The sequence below is a fragment of the Panthera tigris genome, chromosome C1 (assembly GCF_018350195.1).
Source record: "Panthera tigris isolate Pti1 chromosome C1, P.tigris_Pti1_mat1.1, whole genome shotgun sequence".
NCBI lineage: Eukaryota > Metazoa > Chordata > Mammalia > Carnivora > Felidae > Panthera > Panthera tigris.
The window spans coordinates 212,905,360-212,929,290 of NC_056667.1; the positions used below are offsets into that span (position 1 = coordinate 212,905,360).

General features: G+C 50.4%; 1 protein-coding gene across 3 annotated transcripts; it reads left to right on the plus strand.

Annotated features, from left to right (window-relative positions):
• The first annotated feature begins 4,175 nt into the window (after positions 1–4,175).
• NEU2 (neuraminidase 2) lies at positions 4,176–22,459 on the plus strand. 3 transcript variants are annotated; one of them, XM_042997762.1, is made up of 4 exons: positions 4,176–4,325; positions 11,609–11,747; positions 19,332–19,536; positions 20,860–22,459. In XM_042997762.1, exons 3-4 carry the CDS (start codon positions 19,336–19,338, stop codon positions 21,796–21,798), a joined length of 1,140 nt encoding a protein of 379 aa, XP_042853696.1. In that variant the 5' UTR covers positions 4,176–4,325; positions 11,609–11,747; positions 19,332–19,335; the 3' UTR covers positions 21,799–22,459. The 3 variants fall into 3 exon arrangements, with proteins under 3 accessions (XP_042853696.1, XP_042853697.1, XP_042853698.1); XM_042997763.1 differs by having other exon boundaries at positions 11,613–11,747; XM_042997764.1 differs by lacking the exon at positions 4,176–4,325 and having other exon boundaries at positions 11,567–11,747.
• Positions 22,460–23,931: the final 1,472 nt, after the last annotated feature.

The following is a 23,931-nucleotide window of genomic DNA, read 5'->3' on the forward strand; positions in this document are numbered from 1 at the left end:
CAGGGTCCTTATAAGAGGAGAGCAAGAGGGGCAGAGAGAGATTTGCAGGTGCTACCATTGGTGGCTTTGAAAAGGGAAGAGGAGGCCACGGGACAAGGAATGTGGGCGGTCTCGAGAGGCTGGAAAAGACAGGGAAATGTTGTCCCCAGGAGCTTCCAGAAGAAAAGTGGCCCAGATCACACCTTGATGTTAGCCCAGTGAGACCCATTTTGGACTCCTGTCTTCAAGAACTGAAAGGTGATGTGTCTATATTGTTGTTAAGTCACTAAGCGTGTGCTCATTTGTTACAGCAGCAACATGAAGCTAATACACTCTCTTTCCAAGTGGAGCCCTAAATCCAGGAGGTTCACCCACCATCGATTTCCTCAAATTCTTTCTTTCCTTCCTTCCTTCCTTCCTTCCTTCCTTCCTTCCTTCCTTCCTTCCTTCCTTCCTCCCTCCCTCCCTCCCTCCCTCTCTTTCTTTCTTTTTCTTTCTTTCTTTCTTTCTTTCTTTCTTTCTTTCTTTCTGTGTTTATTTATTTTTGAGAGAGACAGAGACAGAGCACGAGCATGAGCCGGGGAGGGGGAGAGAGAGAGAGAGAGAGAGGGAGACACAGAATCCGAAGCAGGCTCCAGGCTCGGAGCTGTCAGCACAGAGGCCGACGTGGGGCTCGAACTCACGAGCTGTGAGATCATGACCTGAGCCGAAGTCGGACGTTTAACAGACTGAGCCACTCGGGTGCCCCATCCTCAAACTCTTTCCATACCAGCAGTTACCAGACTCGGTTTTTTAAGATTAGAGCATTATGGTTTTGCCAGAAAAAGTACCTTCACTTGTCAAGAAATAGTCACTGGAGGGAAATAATTACTGGGTCAGACGAGCTGAGACCTTGGGCGGGTGTACCATCTCCCCCATGGACAACAGGCAGACCTGAGTGGCGCCATCAGGGGAAGGGAGTTTCCCAAAGCCGGCTGGGCTCCAAGCACTTGTAGCAGGTGGGCAGACTTGTCCGAGGACATCAGTTCTCTTTACATTTGAGGGTTCTCATGTACACCTTCGTGCTGGGTGCTCAGTTTTCTATGTGAACTGATACAACTCTACCGCTTTAAGTCAACTTTTATATTAGAAGAGAGGATCTATTCTTTTTTTTCTCTATTGGGATAACAGTGAAAGCCAAGCCCGATAGAGTCATCACCTGACGGAACATTCAGGGCAGTCCTAACGACCATTACTACCTTTGCCCCATGTCCTCCATGTGTACCATGGAGGACGTAGAAGTTCAGAGAGGTTAGCCAACTCAGCGAACGTCACACAGCCAGAACGTGGCGGAGGCAGCCTGGCTCTGGCAAAGAGCAGGATTTCTAAACTATTCCTTGCCGCCTTTAACTTAGGACATCCTGACGTGGAGCAAACAGCCTTTCCTGAGAAAACAGCCTTGTAAGATTATAGAGAATTCAGAGAGAGATAAAAAGGAGACAGTGACCCAGCCTGAGGCCAAGCAGTTAGAGTATGGCCACCTTGGCCTCCAAAGCCTGTGCCCCGCCCCCAGTTAAAAGATGCATGCACATGTACCCCTGCTCTTTTATTTTGACAATTTCTGTGATATTTCTCCAAGGGATACACAAATAATAATGTTTTTCCAAACACAGCCTAGGTGGGTCTATTTATATTAGATTGAGCATCAAGATGGCTTCCTTGCGACCCCCAGCTAGAATCTCTCCATGTCTCACCGTTGACTTGGAACCCAAGTTTGCCTAATACAAGGGACTTCGATCTTTGCCTCTGGACAGGTTCCCAAGAGGCCAGAAAACTGTAGAAAGAACGTTCCAGGGAACAGTTCTGATACCGCAGGCCCTAGGAAAAATTGTCCAAGTGCCAGCTGCCTTTTCACTCCGGAAACAAAAAAACCTTACCATCATTTTGAAGTTCAAAGCTAACTGCCTTAAAAAGGGACTTCGAGAAAAGAAGGCTGTCCGGCATTCAGGAATCCACCAAGGAATGTTTTTATCACTCAGATGAGAACAAAAAAAAATATCTTCATAGACATACTCACTTTCATGAGTGGATTTAGGTCTATAGAGCATCATGAAAAATAAAGCCCATTATGCCAGGGTTTTATAAACGTAAACATGCTTGGAAGTTTTTTGTCCCACTAGTGGGATTTAATGGGAATCTGTTTTGGCTCAGCGATGCCGAGTGAATCAGCTGTGAGTGGAAATTGGGTTTTCTTAACCTACCTGCTTGGACAGCAGTGAGGAGGGGAGGAGAGGCAGCCGAGGGGCCCTGGGAAAGGAGCAGGGGTTGTGCATCTTTGTCACATCTTAACGGCCCAGGGCAGGCGTGCAGCAAACACTGACTGGCTGAAGGCAGTGCTAAGAGGTCAGTGTGGCAGGAGCTCACTGCTGGTGGGGGGTGGGGGGGGATTGAAACACTGACACAAGCAGGTCGTATGAACTTGTACTCGGGATTGAGCAACACTTCCTGAGTCAGCCACAGAGAAAAACCCTTGCCACTTCCAGATAGGACCTGGGGGGTCAGGGTCCTCAGGACCAGCTTGCCTTCCTTCCTTATCCCAGCTGGTCCCTGCCCCAGGGGATCCCAGGCTTCTCTGAGCCTTTGAAGGCATCATCCGAGATGCTTGTTCTCTGGGAAGCCTGTTCTGGAGGCTTTGTCTCTGGAGGAAGCATACTCATTAAATAATAATGAATCAGCGCCCCATTTTTAGACTCATCAAAGACCTGGAAAACTGACGGGCAGAGCTTCTAGCCGTGGGAGACACCGGTGCTGGTGTGTGAACCTCCAGCCGAAAGTGAAGGCGACAGAGGCAAGGCCAGCTAGTGCTGGAGTACGAGTGCAGGGTGAGTTCCCCGCGGGGTGTGTTGGCCACACAGACGCCCCACTGTGATCTCCAGGAGGCTTTGGGGCCCAGGCATCGTGGGTGGCGGACCCCCTCCACCCACCCTCCCTCCTCTCCAGCACACCTGTCCTCATGCTTCACCAGGCCCACACCTCTGCCTCTTCCCATCCCCATGCCCTGGGGGGCTCCCGCTCCACCTTGCTAAAACTCTGCTGTCCCTTTCCCGAGAGTGTGCTATTTGAAGAGCTTGCAACATTCAGTTAGGGTAAGTGTGAAAAAAATGACCTTATTTTCAAGTTAGAGAGCCTGCTTTATAATACATGAAACCCTACCCATCAATTCTCCTCTTGTAAATAATTAAGCAGTGATGTAAGGTTGTTTAGTGATCCTCAGCTCCAAGGCCACTTCTCCACGCATCCCTTTGATGATAACTCCCACCTTCATTCCCCCATCCCAAAGGGTGGGCCAGTTGAGGGAGAAAGAGTGAGACATGGCCTGACCCAGGTTCCCAGACACCCAGGTTCTTAATTAGCCGCCTGAGCTACTCTCCCAAAAAAACACACGAAGAGATGTTCCAGGCAAATGCCCCCCCCCCTTTTTAACGTTTATCTATTTTTGAGAGAGAGAGAGACAGAGACAGAGACAGAGCACGAGCAGGGGAGGGGCAGAGAGAGAGGGAGACACAGAATCGGAAGCAGGCTCCAGCTCTAAGCTGTCAGCACAGAGCCCGACGTGGGGCTCGAACTCACGGACTGTGAGATCCTGACCTGAGCTGACGTCGGCCGCTCAATCGACTGAGCTACCCAGGCGCCCCTAGTGCTCAGTCTTTTGCCCTGACCCAGTGTGGCCTCTGGGGACTCTCAAGGACAACTGCCAATCAGGGAAAGGGGTGCAGGCTGACAGTCTTCCCTTGGGTATTTCCTCCATGCCCGGAGCTCCACAGCTCCCAAAGTGGGGAAAGGTGACCCCAAGGTGAGGAGGCCGAGGGGAGCTCCCTGAGACGCCAAGGAGAGTTCCGGAAAGAAATGCCGGTAGGCTCAGAGATGTAACCTCCTGGCTGAGCACACCAAAATGCCTCTGAGCCCCACAATCCATCCCCATCTCTGGAGTGAGGAGGGTATTCAGTGCCCCCTTCCTGGAGGGAGGGCCCCTAACCTGGCCTTGGGGTTCTGATTCTCCTCCGTCACCCTGGTCGCATCTGTGCCCCCAGCCCCTTTGGGAAGCCTCACCTGCCCAAGGTGCTCGGCAGTTGTTTGATGAAGGAATAAAGGAAGGAATTGTGTCATTCTGTGGTGGTGCCAGGGGTAACTCCAGGCGACAGAACTGGCTCCTTACTTGGGGAGGCAAAGGGCTCATGTGCGTGGGGGGTGCCGGACCTCGGGCTGGCGGGCCCGCTGGCTGCCCAGACAGGGTCCGCAGTGGAGCCAGTAAGCCTGGGCTGTTACATCGGCCTCCGCTGAGCCTCTGGGCTGCTTTGTCCGCTGATGTAAGTCCCCTGGGCCTCCCAGCTGAGGCCAGAGAGGCCTCCCACAGGCAAGGTGGGGCTCTCCAGGCAATTTTCTCCCTCCATCTCGGGCCACCGGGGACAAAGCTGTGGCCCCCTACTCACACTGCCTTGGTTCTAGCCCCCCTCTCCAGGGGCCGGAGGAGGGGGTCCTCCCAAGGAAGGGTTTGCAAGACATGACACTTGGGACTCCAGGAAGGGGTGGGGTTGAGAGTGGGGCTGAGGAGATGGTCTGATGTCTGATTTCCCAGAAAGCTTAGGACACCCACGGAGACACTGGTTCCCAGTGCTGTGAGCTGGGCCATGCCAAGGGCACTGGAGAAGGGGCAGGAATGAAAAAGGAAGAGAAAGCCTGAGTGAGAAACAGAGAGGGGAGGATAGAGATGTGATGGTGGGCGGGGAGGGGGTAGGCAGTTGGGACGTTCCCACCAATGGTCTCACTGCATTGACACGAGCCTTTGCCCGAAAGGCAAACACGTGTGGGCAGTCGGCACAACACGGCAGAACGGTCACGCGTACGGGAGCAGCGGGTCCTACCTGAGCTTTGCCAATAACCGCGAACGTCCCGAATTTCAAACCGAGAGACAGAATGAAAGAAACTACCCCACCACATCCAAGAGCACGGTGTCCCCAGACATTTGAGTCACACCATGCTTTGGCTTGACGCCAGACAGGTGTGGAAGTCTGGAAGGTTGGGGGGAGCGGACCTTTTGTCCTTTTGAGAAGGGACCCTGAGCAGCAGAGGCCCCGGCAGAGGGGGCAGCATTGCGATGCACTACCACTTCGGGGCTAAGATTTCCGTTCCCAGGTGTGCTTCCTGACCTTGAGATTTGAGCCACGGCACATAGTAATCACGGTTTGTCTGGCACTTCACAGTTTACATACACGTTTTTTTATTACGGCTGGAGCCACGAGCAAGTGACCTAGGCGGCCACACAGGGCTCTGCTCTTAGAAAAGCCCCTCACTTGGTTTAATGCTCTACTGTTGCCATTCTTAATATTTTTTCATTCTTAATTTTTGAAATTCTTAATTAATTTTGAACCTAGGGCCTCACAAATTCATTTTTCATGGGGCCCTGCAGATTATGTAGTCAGTCCTAGGTTATTATTTTTTTAATCTCACTTGCCCCCCCAGAGCCATCACAGGAGAGGAGCCTGGAATGGATCATTACTCCACTTCACAGATGGGGAAACTGAGTCCCGGGAGGCTGTGGTGAAGCCAAGACTAGACTTGGTCTCCACAGTGAAATCTGGGGCTGTCTTCTCTCTTGGGGCTGTCTCTCAATGACTGGGTGGTGGCCTCCTTCCCTTTCACGCACCTGCCTGGGGTGTCTCCAATCCTGCCAAAACCCCCATTCCATCTCTTATTTCATTTTCTTTCATTAAAAATACCAAGATCATTCGCTCACCTGCCAATGAGGTGCTCCTGGGGGGTTGGGCCCCCCTCGACGACTCCTTCACCTCTCCTCTGTCTTGTCCGGGGCCCCAGAGCAAGCCGCCGTGTCCCCAGCAAGATCTGTGCACCCTCCACCCTGTCTCAGAGAGCCTGCAGCCAGGTAATTTGTCCTCTCCTGGAGAAGGCTCCCTGTGAAGCATTTCTGACCTCCAGACCCACGTCGGCTCAGAACTGGCCCCATGCCCATGACAATCACTTCCTGTCTGGGTGTTTACCTTCCTGGGCTCCATGGGCCCAGACAGGGTGGAGGCTGAACACCTGGCCAGAGGATACAGGAATGCAGGTGCTTACCCATGGTCAAGGCCGGCAACGGCTATTACCAAACCCTGGTAAAAGGTAATAGGCCCAATGGTCCCGTGGCACACCTGATCCCTCACCCCTCAGCAATAGCTAGGCAGCCACACAGCACTAGAATCTGAAGCTTGGGAATGGGCTTGGGGTCCCCCAGGGTTCCATTCACTTCTTGCACGTTGCCATCATGCCTCAGCTTGATCACTTCCGGGTGTGGGACACTCGCTGTTTTGTGAGGGAACTTGCTCCATTATTATTATTCTTGCTAGCACCTACCTTCTATTCGGTGACAGGTACCGAGCTAAGTACTTTATTTAAGCACTTTAAGTAATCCTTGTGTATTCTCTATGAGCAGAGAATTATACCCATTTTAAGAATGTCAGAACAGAGGCTCAGAGAAGTTGATCATCTTGCCGAAGGTCACACAGCTAGTAAGTTGGGGATCCAGGATTCAAACTAGCCCAGTTGGTACTAGAACCTGGATTCTTAACCACTACCACCATTTGCCAAGTTTAATCGTCAGAATGTTCATTTTTGTAAACTCAAATCAGCCATTGTATTCGCTATCTCTTGCTGGCCACAAATTAATCCCAGACGTGGTGGCTTGAAACAACACACATTTGTTGTCTCATAGTTTCTGTGGGTCAGGCATCAGGGCACAGCTTAGGTGGTTCTCTGCTCAGGGCCTCACACAGGCTGTAATCCAGGTACTGGTGGGGCTGGGATTACATATCAAATCTCCACTGGGGAAGGGTCTCCTTCCTTGCTTATGAGGTTGTTGGCAGCATTCAGTTCCTTGTGGGCTGTTGGGCTGAGGGCCTCAGCTCCTCACTGACTGTTGGCCTAAGGCCACCACATGGGCCTCTCCACTATGACACCTTGTCACCAGGAAGATGGAAGTCACTGTCTTTTGTAGTCTACTCACAGAAGTAACAGCCTATCACTTTTGTTGCCTTCTACTCATTAGGAGAAAGCCGTCAGGTACAGCCTACAATCAAAGGTAGGGGATTACACAAAGGCATTAATACCGGTAGGTAGGGATCGCTGAAAGAAAGAAGAGGAGAGAAGAGGAGAGGAGAGGAGAGGAGAGGAGAGGAGAGGAGAGGAGAGGAGAGGAAGAAAAGAAAAGAAAAGAAAAGAAAAGAAAAGAAAAGAAAAGAAAAAAAAGAAAAGAAAAGAAAAGAAAGAAAAGTAAAAAGAAAAAGCAGGCCATCTTTGAAAAGCTATCTACGCAGCCATCTGATTACCACAAACACTGGTTTCAGTTTTGCCTCTGAAAACCAGAGAAAAGTAGTCTCTTATCCATCCATCCGTCCATCCATCCATCCATCCATCATCCACTCATCCATCCATTCACCCATTTACCCATCTACCAATCCATCCATCCATCCATCCATCCATCCATCCAAACATCCCTTCATTCAATTAACAAACATTTCAGCAGGATACTTTAAGCCAGACCCCACATTATTAGGCTCAGAAGATATCAGAATAAATACAGTTATCCCTACTCGCCTTCACTGTCCCCCACCACCAAAGGCTCCTGGTTGGGCTTCCACATATACAGGCATTTCAGGGTGTGTCCGCCGAACAAGCTATTCTTCAGGAGCACCTTTCCTTCAACTGGTCCTTATATGCTACACTTCTGCAACTCTTTTTCTTCGTGCTCACTCTCCTTTCATTGTTGCACTTGTTAAAAACCCTTATCTTAAGCAGATCCTCTGTGTGAAGTGTTATGGTAGCCGGGGCATGCATGCCTGTGTGTGTGAGTGCATCTGTGTAGGGTTCCATCTGATTTTCTTGGCATGCTTTCCCCCTTCCTCATTAGCAGTTTTCTTGTCTTCCCTTAGCTCCCAAGGGAAGTGAGCCTGAAGCTTTTTGGAGACACCCCTTCTGCCACATACGCCCAGTGCAGGGCTGTGTCTGCAGTAAAGCAGACATTTGGTGGGGTGCCTGGTGGAGTGAGGGCAGGGGTAGAGCAGGAAGGTTACGCTCCTGGGTGGGCAGGGCCAGAGGGGCGCAAGGGGAATGTGGGCCCTGGCCCTACCTGCTTATGTCCCCATCTCCCGACCCTGCTCCCCAGGGCCCAGGGCTGAGTGAGTGAGCTCTTAAGAGAGATGATGAGGTCTGTGGGATTTACATCTTGAGGTGGCCAGTGGATGTCCTGGGAGAGGAACGGTCAGATCTTTCATATGGGAGACAATTTATTTCACACCTTTGGTGAGCATCTAGTAAGTATAGTCACTGTGCTAGGCACTGGGGATACCATTGGTAGCATCTTGAAGGTGAATCTGATTTCTTTTTTTTTTTTTCTCTCCACCACCCCATCTCACTGCTTCAGAATAGGCCTCCAGCAGCTCTTATCCTGACTAGTGCAACGTCCTTTAAACAGGTCTCCTGGCTCAATTACTTCCAGTCCTCCCCACTCCATCCCACTCCGTATGCCTTGTGAATCTGCTAACAGCCCTGATCTTGTCACTTTCTTTCTCAAAAACACTTTACATAACCTCTGAGAACAGTTTCATGAGCATTAGTCTAGAAATGTTCTGTCTGTATATAACCTCTCTCTCTGTCTCTCATACACACGCGCGCGCACACACACACACACACACACATCTGTATTTTCCTTAGGTGGGGTCACAGCATGTTCACACTGTTCTATGTTGTCTTGGTGTTTTTCCAATTCTGCACACGTTGGAGTCCTTCACTCTTTAATGACCAGCTACTACTTCCCGTAATATATTCTGGGATGATACTGAGTGCCATGGACTGAATGTTTGTTTCCCTCAAAATTCGTATGTCGAAAACTAACCCCCAAAGTGATAGTATAGGAGGTGGGATCTGTGGAAGGTGATTAAGCCATGAGAATTTGCCTATGAGGAACCTATAAAGTCTTTACAAAAGAGATCCTGGAGAGCTCCTGTGCCCTTCCACTATGGCCATCTAGGAGCCAGGAAGAGGGGTCCCACCAGACACTGAATTTGCCAGTGCCTTGATCTTGAACTTCCTACCCTCCAGAACTGTGAGACATAGATTTCTGTTGTTTATAAGCACCCCCAGTCTATGGTATTTTGTTATAGGAACCCAAATGGACTAAGGCACTGAGAAATCCCTTTCAAAACCTGCGATGTCCTTGATCAGAAGCTTTTGTGATGTTTTCTGGGTGATAATTTTTGATAGATCACTAATGGACTTAATAATCACAAAATAATCATTTTAAAATGACTATTATAAATGTGCATTGGCAGAGATTGAATATTCAAGTGTATGAAGTTGAATTCCTTATTAAGAGAATTTCTTTTAAGATTGTCTAACTTCCTGTGTTGAGTTTGCTCTTGGGAGTGGAGAGAGGAGAGGAAATTTCAATGTTTTAAATTTAAAAAATTGTAGTGGTTGTTTTAAAAATACATTTGAGGGGCACCTGGGTGACTCAGTTGGTTAAGCATCTGACTTCGGCTCAGGTCATGATCTCCCAGTTCATGGGTTCAAGCCCCACATCAGGCTCTGTGCTGACAGCTCAGAGCCTGGAGCCTGCTTCAGATTCTGTCTCTGCCCCTCCCCCACTAGTGCTCTGTCTCTCTCTTTCTTTCAAAAAAATAAATTTTAAAAAATGTTAAAAATTTTTAAAATACATTTGAAATGTATAAAGTCCTGATCAGGGAAAAGAACTGAGCAGAAGCATGAATAATTACCATGATATCTATTGACCACCTCTGGGCCAGGCTCTGTTCTAAGCACTTTACACGAATTAGTTTGTTTAATCATCACTACAGTCTTACGATGAGAGAGCCAGGTATACAGAAGTTCAGTAGCTTGCCCAAGGTCACATGAAATTTCCTGAACATACAGAAATGCTGGAAAAAAAAATATATATTACATATATCATATTTGATCTCAAATACATATTTGATCTCAAAAGTAAGAAAGGTAAATCTCCAGGTGCCATAAATAAATAGGTAATTCTATATTTACCTATTTCTATTTCTATTTCTATTTCTATTTCTATTTCTATTTACTAGCTGGTGAGCTAGTTTATTAGGGACTGTACAGACATAGCCAGGGTGTATGCTTGTTTTAAGTTCCCAGCAGTGAGGGCACAAGAATAAATACTCTGGACCTGAATACAGCAGAAAGTTTAGAAAGGAATTATGTCTCAGACGTAAAAAAGAAAAGAAGTCCCAGGCCATGGGTAGAAAGAGAATCGCTGAAAAGAAAATAGAGAACAAGCTGGGTTTGTACATGGGGTTAAAGCTTTTGCCACTTACAAAGTACAGATACTCTAAGACAGAAATTAAGAAAAAGTTGAGAAACTGTGAACCCTTAAGACTTAGGTTGAGACAACTGTGGGGAGGCATCCACAATCTGGGGCAATTCTGGGGGCATCTCCACCGCCACCCCCAAAAGATAATCCCCAATGAGGATGAGCTCATACATAAAAATTATAAAACATTTGGGGAAGACCAATATGAAGGAATAAATGAATATAAATGATTAAAACATTAGTGTAACAAATCATAAAACATTTGAGAAAGTCCAATATGAAGAAAAACGTTCCATAAAAATGAGAGCTGACATAGGAGGAGATGAAAACAATGGAATAATATAAAAAGCGACATTTAAAAAATAAGTCTGTTTCAAGTGCTTAAAGAGGTAAAGTAGTAAACTATATAAAACAAGAATAGGAAATTAATTTTTTTTTAAATTAAGACTTCATTTTTTAGAGCAGTTTTAGATTCATAGCAAAATTGAGAGGAAGGTACAGAGATTTCTCATTTACCCCCTGTCCCCACCCGTGCACAGCCTCCCCCACTATCACCAACCCCACCAGAGTGGTATGTTTGTTACAATAAATGAATCTTCACAGACACATCATTATTATTCAAAGTCCATAGTTTACATTGGGGTTCACTCCTAATGGTGTACATTCTATGGGTTTGGATGAATATATAATGACATGTATCTATTATTTTGGTACATTACAGAACATTTTCACTGCAGGAAAAAAAAATCATTTATGTTTCCCCTACTTACTCACCCCACCTCTACAATCCCTGGCAACCACTGATCTTTTTACTGTCACTATTGTTCTGCCTTTTCCAGAATGTCATAGACTTGGAACCACACAGTGTGGAGCCTTTTCAGATTGCCTTCCTTCACTTAGTAATACGCTTTATGTCTTTTCATGGTTTGATAGCTCATTTGTTTTTAGGGTGGAAGAAAATAATTTAAAAAAAAAGTAGTGTCAAAGAAGAACTAAATAGAAATTGTCGAAATATTAAAATGTTGCATTAAAAAATGCTTAGCTATGGAGAACCTGGCTGGCTCAGTCAGTAGAGCATGTGATTCTTGATCTCAAAGTTGTGAGTTTGAGCCCCATGTTGGGTCTAGAGATTACTTAAAAATAAAATCTTAAAAAAAAAAAAAAACTTAGATAGACACAACTTTAGATTTGGTCATTTGAGCAATATATCTACCTTCTCTGGCCTCTGTAGCTCGTGTGCTTGTCTTTTCCCCCCAGATAGATAATCAGCACTTGGAGCTCTGGGACCTCATCCATGACCTCTCTTCATCTCCTCGGTCAGCATGGTGTTGGCTACATAGGATGTATTCGATGAATACTTTTGAACAGTTAATCAATTGATCCCTTGGAGTCAAATGTAAGTTAAATTTGAATGCTGAATCAAACCCATTTTTAAACTTTTTTAAAAAGTTTATTTATTTGTTTTGGGGGATGTAGGGCAGAGAGAGAGAGAGAGAATGAGAGAATCCCAAGCAGGCTCTGTGCAGTGAGCGCAGAGCCCATCACGGGGCTCAAACTCCCGAATCATGAGATAATGACCTGAGATGAAATCGCGTCGGACACTCAACCGACTGAGCCACCCAGGTGCCCCAAGCTCATTTCTATATGCCCCGGCATTTTCTCATGCATTACCTAATCTTTAAAACATGATTTAAAAAAAAAAATTTTTTTAATGTTTATTTATTTTGGAGAGAGACAGAGACAGAGACAGAGTGTGAGTGGGGCAGAGAGAGAGGGAGACGCAGAATCCCAATCTGGGTTGTCAGCAACAGAGCGTAACGCAGGGCTCGAATTCATGAGACACGAGATGACCTGAGCTGCAGTCGGACGCTTAAGTGACTGAGCCACCCAGGTTCCCCTTTAAAACATGATTTTAATTAATTGGTACCTAATATTCCATTGTATGGATGGATAGCAGTTGCATTCACCAGTCACTATGCCTACGCTTATTAACCCACTTTTAAAACACCTCTTCCGTGGCCCAGTGAGTTAGCCAGAACACAAGAAGGACTTAGTAAAGGCATCAGCTTCAAGGTGATTCCCAGACTTCCCACACATGGGGTATGAGTCAGAGCTAGGAGGCTGGGTTTACTGGGCTTTTCACATAGGCTGGCCTTCGGGTGTGGCTCTTTTCAAAGAAAAATTCAAGGTCAGACCACGACTGTCTCTCTGAGAACACTGAGAGGGCTCTAGACCAGAGCAGGACAGGGAGCCCAGAACGTGCCATCCAGGGGACACCTCTGCTGTGAGGCAGCCAGAGAGAGCTGACCCCCGGGAGAGAACGTGCCAAGGTGTGGCTGCACCCGGCTCTGAGCTACCAGACCCGTCTGGAGCTCATGGTACTGTGAAAAGACTTTGTTCCGTGGACGGGAGGGGAACAGATGAGGAAGACCTCCCTCAGCCCCCCGTCCTAGACTGCAACAGAAAGCGCACCTTGAACCAGCTGGACTGCCTTCTGATTTTTCCAGCTCCTTCAGCCTCAGCCACACTGTCTGGTGGTGAGCTGAGGCGAGGTGGGTTATGCAGGTGGTCCCCGATGTACGACGGTTCAGCTTAGGATTTTTCAGCTTCGAGATGGTGTGAAAGCAGTATGCATTCAGTGAAAACCCTACATGGCGCTTGGAATTTGGCTCTTTTCCCGGGCTAGTGATGTGCAGCCAATCCTCTCTCGTGACGGCGGGTCGGCGGGGGCTCCTAGCCAGCCGGCGACCCCCAAGGTCAACGACTGGTACGCTGACAGCTGTTCTGTGCCCACAGAGCCGTCCTGTCACTTTCAGCACAGCATTCGATACATTACATGAGTTAAGCGACAGTTCATCACAAAATAGGCTTTGTGTTAGACGATTTTGCATTAGCCGATGAGCCCAACTTGCGGGCTACTGGAAGCATTCTGAGCACGTTTAAGGTGGGCTAGGCCAAGCGAGGATGTTCAGTAGGTTAGGTGTGTTAAATGCATTTTCAATGTGTGGTGTTTTCAACTCCTGATGGGTTTATTGGGATGTAACCCCATTATAAGTTAAAGAAGCTCTGTATTTTCTGGCTGTGCACACGCGGATGACTCATCCTTCTGGGAATGAACTCACGGTCCATGAGTTAGGCTTGGGTATGGTGGGTGTGGAAGAAAAGGGCTCTTTGCCAGGTACTAGCACCTAGTGAGTCCTTGCCACATGCCGGATGCTGGGTTAAGAGATTTAAATGGGTTTATCTTGTATGATCTTCACGGCATTGGCCCTGCCCGGAAAGGTAGCCTCATCCGTTTGCTCAGTTGATGAGCACTGATGGAGCACCGATGATATACCAGAAACTTCTCTCAATACTGGGTTGTAGTAGCAGATGAGGCATATAGTCTCTGCTCTCATGCAGCTTGGAATCTACTGTGATGTTTTTTCTACCATTTTTCAGAGGAGGAAACTGGGGTCCAAGAGGTCAAGAAAGCTGCCTTCCTTACCCAGCTGGCCCTGGCAGAGCCAGAAAAGGAGCCGAGTCCGGCATGGCTCTAGCCTTTGCTCTTGCCCTCCCTGTACTTCCAAAGTGTCCCAGGCCTTGGGAAGCTTGGTTCCTGCTGGGCACACATTTTGCTCGTTGCAGCCATTTCAGAAGCAAGCTTGATTCAGGCTGTCCATGGCTCATTCTGATTCACTATGACTGTGCAGAGACCTGGACAGACTTCCTCCTGGTTAATGAGTACCAGCGTCCTAACTGGGCCAGGGCTGGGCCTGGAAACTGGCATCGCCCTGGAGCACATTGGCAGATGAGTGGGTGACAGAAATAGGGCCTCCCTTAGATATATATAGGCACTGGCACAATAGAGGAGGCCCTGAGACTCGAGGTGAGCCCAGAGGAACTCAGGAGCCCCACTGTTCTAGAAGCTGGACTGCCACTGCCTCTGCTACATACTCTGACTTCCCACCCAGGCGCCAGGATCTGACTCGGAACACTCTCCAAAAGCTGACCAACAGCTTTTCTTGGAACTGACCTACCTGTTCCTTTGTTAACATAAGCAAGAGCTCTTCTGTGCAAGGTAATTATGAAGTGACAGCGATATGGGAATGTCTTAGACCATGGCAGTTCTAAAGAGCAGGACAGCTCATCACCCTCAACCCCCTGTCTTGGCACCCACTCTGTTCTTGGGGAGCCCAGAGTACCTGCCGGATGGAGAAAGATGTGGAGAAGGCTCTAGTTGGTCAGCTCAGGAAAACTTCTCATTCTGCCCCCAAGTTATATAGCTGGTCTGGACTTCGAGAAGGCAGCTCAGTGGTCCTATACTGGCATGGGAATCAAGAAAGCTCTTCTCAGCCCGGGGTAGGAATCCCAGCAATGCACTGGGCCCAGGCTGAGTTGTTGAACCCATTGGAAACAGAGTTTTCTTGGGAAAAGAAGCTGCTGGAACTTCAGTGTTGTGGTCCCCACATGCTTGCCTTGCTGGTGCTGTGGGCAATCCAGACGCGGGCAGCTTCCTGCTCTTTGGAGAGCTGGTATTTCAACATGGTAGCCAACAGGCAAACATTCCCCCCAAATCTAACCCCCAAGAACAAGGGCTATTCCCCTGGGAAAAGCTGCAGCGAGTGCCTCTTGTCTTGTTCCCAAAATTATTGGTTCTCTCTTATTACTAGAGGTTCCTGGAGGGCAGGGACCAGCACTTATCTGTTGATCTGTTTCCTGGCACCTAGAGGGTGCTCAGTGCACATCTAAGCTGCCAAGGTATCTTCCTGAAGTGGGCACATGGAGGCCTCTGGATGTGAAAGGCACCCATAAGGCTGTCCTCTCAACAAGAGAGAGGAGGCAGGCCAGACTGCTTGCGTTTTCTAGGAAAGCCTTTTCGATCTGAGTCTCAGCTATGGGTCCCATGACAGCAGAGCCCAGTGGTTAGGGGTGTGGGCTCTAGAATCTGGCAGCTCCAGGCTCGTACCTGGGGGGCCACCCACTCCAGGAGGTCACCTCCTGCCCCCCTGACTCCACTTCTCAGTTTCCCTACATCCTAGATGGCAGCACTAAAGCCAGCCTCTCGGGTTGGGTGGGGAGAAGTGAGCTTCCTTATGTAAGATGCTTTGCTCTGGGCCCGGGCCCCACAAGACCACAAGCCATGTCAGCCGCTGGTTCCTTTGTGGGACCATCTGAAATCACTGCAATTCAACCATTTTTGACCTACAGTGTGGTGGTTTCTCATGGCTCAGCCTGACATTGTCACTTCGCTGACTGCCTGGATGGTGGCATCTGAGGCTGGGTTATGCTGAGGCCCCCTCCCCTCCCCTCCCCCAAGGAGTCAGCCCCCGCTGGAGATGGAGGGGCCTGCATGGTCACCTCCTATAGCTCCCTTCTTGTCAAGTGGGGAGATGGAACCCAGGGAGGTAGGTTCTTGCCCAAAGATACACAAGGAGGGAGGGGACCTAGGACTAGAATCTGATTTTTTTACTCCTAATTCAGTTCTCTTCTCTCTATGTTGCTCTCAAGCTGCTGCCATGATATGGGAGCCAGAGCTGGGTCCAGATGGGCCAGCTACCAACACGAGGTGCTATAAAGCACCAGAAATGTCACGAGGTGCCGGAAGATGGCATTTTCCAGAACCCCTCCCAGAGTCAGTACTGCGGGGAGTTAGAAGTGTCTTTAGTCCCACCTCTGGCACTTAAGTGTTAGTGAGCTCAGTTTCCTCATCTGTACAATGGGATAAAAAAAGTGGCGATTTCGTAAGTGTGTCACGGGTATTAAATAAGTGAATATTTATAAATTGTATTGTAAATACTAAAATTTATAGGGGTGCCTGGGTGGCTCAGACGCTTGAGTGTCCAACTCTTGGTCTCGGTTCAGGTCATGATCCCACGGTTCTTGGGATCGAGCCCCATGCAGGGCTCTGCACCGATTCTCTCTCTCCCTCTCTCTGCCGCTACCCCTTGGCCCCCACCCGCGTGCGTGTGCGCGTTAGCTCTCTCTCTTTAAATAAATAAATAAACTTAAAAAAATAAAATACAGTTTATAAATACAATTTACAAAAAACTTTTTAAAATATAGCAGAGCACTTAAAAGAGTGCCGGCCCTTCGTAAAGGCCGTGTAGGTGTTGGTTATGATGATTATGAAGACATTTTTGGATCGGTATTGTCGGTGGGTGTGCCAGTTCGGGCGGGTGCTGAGTTGCCAAAAATGAGACGAGCCCTCCAGATTCTCTTTTTCCTCCGCACCTGCCCTCCTGTGTCTGCTTTGGCTCAAAATACACATGGGGCAAAGACTTAGCCTAGCAGCCCCTAGGGGACAGGGTTAGCACATGTCCACAGCCTCCCCCTCCGTGCCAGGCTCTTTTCCCACAGGGGCGTGGCTTTCAGCCTCACAGGTTTTCAGAGGGCAAGGCATTGGTGGGGGCATTTGTGAGGTCAGGTACGGCCATCCCTGTCGAGTGCTCAGACAGGTCCTGGTCCTAGCGAGCACTATTGGTATTTGGCAATAAAGTTAAACCCTTCGCATCCTCACTAGAACACAAACTCCACCAGTCCACGGATTTATTTATTTGTTTTTATTCACAAAGCATATTCACAAGTTTCTAGAACAATGCAGGGCCCAAGGTAGAAGCACAATAAATATTTGCTATTTGAATGGAAAAATTTGTCCCCACCCTAAAGGAGAGCAGACTCTAAGGAAGGTGTCTGGAAAACAGTGCAAACCTGGAAGCTTGTAACAAATTCATCTTCTGCAACCCCCCCCCCCCCCCGCACCTCCCCCCCCTCCCCCGCACCCTCAGCAACAGTTCCCTGGGGCCAAAAGAGGGACTTCCTAAAAAATAAATCGGGTTAGATCGCTGCCTTGCCTAAACAAATCCGAAATCTTCCCATTGCCTCCAGGCTAAAATCCAACTCTGATGGTCAGTGAGCACCAGCTCAACCTCGTTAGTCATCCCGGAAATGCAAATCAAAACCACAGTGCGATGCTACTTAACCCCCGTAGGATGGCTGTTATCAAAAAGACACAATAACCAGTGTTGCATTGAGAGATTGGAATCTTGACCTGGCTGGTGGGAATGTAAAATGTTGCGGCTGATGTGGAAACAGTCAGGCAGTTAGTGTTACCATATGACCCAGCAATTCCACTCCTAGGTACATTACCCAAGATACACGCCCAATAAACTGTTGATCGGTTTTCTGGAGAACGCTGTTTACCCTGCCTCTTTCTCCCCCATTTCATTTTTATTTTTAATCATATTTGATTCTTCCCCATCTACATTTCTTTTTTTTTTTTAATTTTTTTTTTAACATTTATTTTTGAGAGATAGAGACAGCGCGTGAGCAGGGGAAGGGCAGAGAGAGAGAGGGAGACACAGAATCTGAAGCGGGCTCCAGGCTCTGAGCTGTTCAGCACAGAGCCCAGACGCTCAAACCCACGAGCCTCGAGATCAGGACCTGAGCCGTGGGATGTCAGAGGCTTACCCGACTGAGCGCCCCGGGCGCCCCTCCCACCTACATTTCATAACAAAGTTTCAACGTAGCCACCCTTCTGTCTATTAAACTCCATGTTCCTGGATGACAGTTTCCAGGTCCAGATTTTACCATGAAGACTTACCTCTTCCGCTCACGTTTAGGCAATCACACATTTTTACCTTGTGCAGTGTTTGCCCTCATTAGTTTTATTTTGTTATTTTGGCCTAGCAATAATATTCATTGTGGATTGAATAGAATACCGGTAGATTGCACTCGATTCTCAGAAATGTTGAATTAACTTTTAGAGAATCCCCGGACGTGGTAGGAAAGGGTGCAGAGGAGAGGCTGTGTGCTGCTTACTGCTCACCCCACTTTCCAGGCAGGGCTCCCCAGGAAGCAGGCTCCGAAATGGACAGGAGGTTTGTGGGGGCGCCTCCTGGGGTCAGCTTGGTGGAAGGCAAGTAGGAGCAGGCAGGAGAAGGGGGGCTGTGATGCCGTGTCTGGGAAGCCTCAGTGGAGCCCACGGGAGCCCTGGAGCTGGGCTGGTCCTTGAGAGCATCCCAGGTAGGACGAGGGAGCCAAGTCTTTACGTTCTGGGCAGGCTGGCTGGCAGGTGGAGCCCTTCCCGGGGTATGATCTCGGTTCTTTTCAGCTGCTGGCAGTCCTGTCCCTCCCCTGGGCTGACAGCTGAGGCCCATCTGTTCTGCAGCCAGCACTCCCTGAAGCTGGGGGTGAAGTCACCCTGAAGGGGGAACCAGGTGGCCTGGCACAGGGACCACTGTCACCCACCATCACCAAGTTACCTCCAGCTCTCCCTACCCTTTCTGGCCAAATACTTATTTTTTTTTTCTTTTATTTTCTTATATGTCCGGAAGACCCTTCCAGCCCGGGTGGGGTGTCAGGAGCCTCTGTCTTCCATTGCCTGCACCCCCTCCCTGCCCCGGGGGGCGGGGCGGGGAGCCCCCATGGTGGGTACAACTGGGCCTCCCCTCAGGCAGCCTGGGGACGAGAGCCTTGAGAATGGAGCCTGTTTTTTTCCCCACATTTTTTTTTCTTTTTGCTAAGGCAACTTTCTAGGGCTCTGCAGTTATAAAAAAAACTCCCATGTGTCATTTTCTGGCAGCCGGACAGCTGCGGAGCGCCCCTCGGCAAGCACTCCTTTCCCACTCAAGGTTTAGCATTTGATTGATGAGTTGGGTTTGGGAAAAGCAGTTGAAGGTTATCACGAATCTGTTGTAAGGAGGTTTGTTAACTTATAATAAAAATACGGCACAGAATACTCTTTTCCGAAGACCTCGTCTCCCATGTCTCACGCATACACGGCTGCCAGGCCCTACGAGGGGCATGTGCACAGTTGGCAGAAAGGGTCTTGGAATGTCATAAAGGGGGATGAGCCCCCACTGGGAAGAAGGACAGGTCACCCCAACGTCGGGTGGCTTGCCCGCGGGGTGAGCAGCCCCTGCCTGGGAGGGTGGCCGTGGCCCCGTCTCAGGATGTGAATGCAAGAGACTCACCTGCCTGTCCTGTGCCCTCCCCCAAGCCCCATGGAGTCGTGCCCCATCCTGCAGAAGGAGAGAGTGTTCCAGTCAGGAGCCCATGCCTACAGGATCCCCGCTCTGCTGTATCTGCCTGAGCAGAAGACAGTGCTGGCCTTCGCGGAACAGCGGATAAGCAAGAAGGATGAGCACGCAGAGCTGATCGTCCTGCGCAGAGGAAGCTATGACGCATCCACCCATCAGGTCCAGGTAAGGCAGGGCGAGGCTACACGTGCTGGGAATCCAGGGGCCACGACATCCTTAGATGGCCGGCGTCTGGGGAACAGAGGGACAAGACACGCTGAATCCCAAGAGGGGCCCAGAGACCCATCAGAGATGGGGCGGAGAAGGTGTCCCCAGTGAGGGTGACCCACATGGGGTCACCGTGAGCAAGTTCAGCTGGCCTGGCTGCTTCTGCTTTCTTGCATAACAGGACAAGTCGGACAGGGAAACTGATGTCCGGACAGCTCCCCGCATCCCTGAAAACCTGAGGGAGGGGTAGTTCAGTATCACATAACATGGGGGGGCGGGGGGGAGGGAGTGTATCCTTTTAGTAAAATTAACCTGGGGAGCAAGGTAAAGGTTGGAACTTGTGTCTAGAGATTGCAGCACGTGGACCAAGTATTTAATTTTGATGAAGACACCCAAGGCTGGCTTATCACATTTGAAGGGGTTAATATACTATTATCATTATTCCATGGTCTTTATGACACAGTACCCAGCCAGAGCGTGGGGTCTGAAGCAGATGGACTTGGGTTCAAGTCCTGGTTCTGCCACCGATCAGAGGCATGGGCTTGGGCAACTCATCCATGCTGTCTAAGCCTCTCATTCCCCGGACGGGAGACGGAGCTGGTAACACCTGTCCCCCAGGAGTCAGGGATTAGTGCTAGACGACATAACAGACATCGTGCTCTGGGCACGGTGTCTACCCCTCAAACCGTCCACTGGTGGAGGGCTATTAATGGACGGAGATAGAGGGCAGAGCTGCTGCGGGTAGGCCACAGACTCAGGAACCGTGGAAACTCCTTGTGAGTCCTCGGTGTTGTGGTGCTATCCCTCCTAGGCTGCATTAATAGACTGTGATGTGTGGAAAGTGGGAGGTGATTGTCACATTCTGCCCCGTCATGGCCAGACTACTGGAGTTACTCTAAGGCTTTATTTTTCGAGAATGGGAAACTGGACCGGGCTGGTGAGTGGAAGGGACCGGGATGAACCTGGGAACGGCTGTGCCCCGATCCTCTTCGTATGCTGCGGTCTGGCACTCTGCGGGGGCTCTGCAACGTCTGTTGCTGGAAACGGCAGCGGTAGCCCCTCGAATGAACAGTGTGCCGCCGCGGAGGGAGTACGGAGGGGCCGGGCTCCCAGCGCTCCGGGGAGACGTTGCGCGGGTGGATGCGTGCTGCGTGACCTTTGACGTTTCTCCCGTGGGATGCGCCACCTGCCGGTCTCCCCGCACTGCAGTTCCTGTCACTGCCGCTGTCCCCGGCCATTTCAAAGTCGTTTTTCTCCTCCTTCCTGTCTCCTCACATTCAGTGGCACGCCCAGGAAGTGGTGGCCCAGGCCCAGCTGGAGGGCCACCGGTCCATGAACCCAAGCCCCTTGTACGACGAGAAGACAGGAACCCTCTTCCTCTTCTTCATCGCCATCCCGGGGCAGGTGTCCGAGCACCACCAGCTCCACACCAGGGTCAACGTGACACGGCTGTGCCAGGTCACCAGCCCCGACCACGGGAGGTCCTGGAGCCCCGCCCGAGACCTCACTGACCCCGCCATCGGCACAGCCCACAAGGAGTGGGCCACTTTTGCGGTGGGTCCGGGGCACTGCCTGCAGCTGCGCAACAGGACGCGGAGTCTGGTGGTGCCCGCCTACGCTTACCGGAACCTTCACCCCCACCGGCGGCCTTCGCCGTTTGCCTTCTGCTTCGTCAGCCATGACCACGGGCACACGTGGCAGAGAGGGAACTTCGTGGCCCAGGACACCGTGGAGTGTCAGGTGGCCGAAGTCGGGGGTGCAGAGCAGAGGGTCGTGTATCTGAACGCGAGGAGCCCCCTCAGAGCCAGGGTCCAGGCCGAGAGCACCAACGAGGGCCTCGACTTCGAGGAGGCCCAGCTAGTGGAGAAGCTCGTGGAGCCTCCGCACGGCTGCCAAGGGAGCATCGTCAGCTTTCCCGGCCCCGGGGCGGGGACGGACGCCTCGGACAGATGGCTGCTGTACACTCACCCCACCGACCCACGGCAGAGAGCCCACCTGGGCGCGTACCTCGGCAAGCCGCGCCCGGGCCCCGCGGCCTGGTCGGAGCCCGCCCTGCTGGCCACGGGCAGCTGCGCTTACTCAGACCTCCAGAGCATGGGCACCGGCCCTGACGGGTCACCGCAGTTCGGGTGTCTGTACGAATCGGACGATTACCAGGCGGTCATGTTCCTCGCGTTCACCCTGAAACAAGCCTTCCCAGCTGAGTTTTTGTCTTCGTGAGCCAGCTGTGTGCCATCCAGGAAGGACTCCCGCCGGCCTGGGGCCCCCTTTCCTCCTGAACACCCCGAGTGAGAGGCCCGTGGGTTTCCCTCTGGGCTCTGGGGGCCAGCTCTCCGCTCCCCTCACTGAAACCGTGTGCAGACGTCTGCCTCTTGGCTCTCTTCCTGCTTGGATGTTTCCGTCCTTCCGAGGGATTCGGTTTTCAATCAGAAGTCGAAGGAACCTGGCTTCCCACAGCCCCTCGGCAGGGAAGATGGGGAGACGTCGCTCTGCATGGCTCAGCCTGCCTGTTGCCCCCCCGGCCCCGGCTTCCGTGCGGGTCCTGATAAATGGTCGAGTCCAGCCCATTTCTTCTTGGTAAACGCTCATCATGTTCCTGGGAGGAGACGGAGACAAAGATGCAAATTAGCAGAGGGGTGTGTGTGCATGTGAGTGTGCATGTGTGTGTGTGTGTGTGTGTGTGTGTGTGTGTGTGTGTTTGTGTGTTTGATGATGCTTTAGAGCAGACAGCATGGGAGACAGCTTTGCAGGGAGGTAAGGGGGGCTAGGAAAATTAAGGTAACTCCTCAAGCTGCCGTAGCAAATCAGTACAAACTTGGTGGCTTAAAACAACAGAAATTCATCCTCTGACCGTTCTGGAGGCCGGAAGTCCAAAATCAAGGTGTCAGCAGGACCTGGGGAGAACCCTTCCTTGCCCCTTCCGGCATCTGGTGACCCCAGGCAGCCCTCGGCTTACGGCTACCTCCCTTTAATGCCTCTGTCTTTGAATGGCTTTCTCCCCTTCCCCTGTGTTTTTCTCTCCATACCTGGGTAACCCAGGATGATCCTTCACTCAATTATATTTGCATAGACTCTTTCCCGAAGGATGCCACTTTCTCCGGTTCTGAGGGTTAGGACGTGGATCTATCTTTTGGAGCCACCACTCAACCTGCTACAGTCATCCATCCTAAGTTATTTTTGTACAGGTGATGTGGCTAAAGGTAGGAATGAAATTCAGACGAATCAGATAATTCAGAAGAGGGAAGTGGGCAAGAGGGGCTGGGCTGTCGGATGTGCGTCTGTGGCACAAAGCTGCTCCGGGGCGTTTAGCCTTTGCCATGACAGGTATGCCACCATGTGGAAAGAGAGAGGGTCAGGGGTGTGCTTGTGTAGATCTTGCTGTGTAGAAAGAGCAGGGAGAAGGCCGCTTCTGGTTGTCATGAGGGTGATAACCTGAGAGGGGGCCCGACCCGGGTGGAGGGGGCTGATGCTTCTTGTCATATGTCCCAAGTCCATTCGCCCCCTCCCCCCATCAGAGCCCCTCCTACTGATTGGATCAGTCTAATAGTTTGATGGCAGGGATCGATGACAACAGTCATGGATTCTTGCAACGGAGCCGAGTCTCCATGTGGCCAGGCAGTGGTTAAATGGAATTTTCACAGGGTAGGGAGCTGGAGGTGTGGCTTTTGTTCTGGGTGTTTCCTGGCCCTGGCCTCCTATCTGGGTGCTACTTCTCTGTGTGGGGTTTTGTGAAATCCGGCTGGAAGGATAAGGAGTTAGGGCCTGCTCGTTGCTGGGGTGGAAGGTAGAGCTCCTCTGCGTTGGGGATGTCACCGGCTGTCTTCTAAACCCTGCAAAGTTAGCTATGCAGAGGCCAGAAGCCTGGTCAGGAGAGCGAGGACAGGGCCACACAGGCCAGGAGCAGTGCACTAAGAGGTTAAGAGGTAGGGTGGTGCCACAGTGTGTTATTCAAATCAGGACACTTTTGAGAGTGAAAGGAGAATGTTATTAATAATTACACCAAGACAGTGGGCATCAGCCAGGACCGTCCCAGATAAACTGAGAGCTTTATTAGAGAAAGACCCACCGAGGATTGTGTCGGGAGCTGGCCTCTGCTAACTCCTCTGGAAAAGTCAATCATCTGCTAAGGGTCTTGAGATGAGTCGGGAATACGATAAGACATCCGGACACTGCCAAGCTCAGAAAATTATTCCCTTAGACTCTCTCCATTCACAGAAGTCAGTGGGTCTCCATTACAACTGCTTTTTAGAATTCCCTGGAAAGCTTATAAACTGTGGTGATGCCTGGGCTCCAGCCCTGACCAACTGATACAGAATCTCTGGTGGTGGCGTCCAGGGATGAGTATTTTTTTCA

Excerpts from the sequence above, each read along its gene's own strand:
- NEU2 (XM_042997762.1), top strand. The coding sequence starts at position 19,336 with ATGGAGTCGTGCCCCATCCTGCAGAAGGAGAGAGTGTTCCAGTCAGGA. Across the intron at positions 19,537-20,859 it reads CATCCACCCATCAGGTCCAG|TGGCACGCCCAGGAAGTGGT; the intron begins GTAAGGCAGGGC and ends CCTCACATTCAG.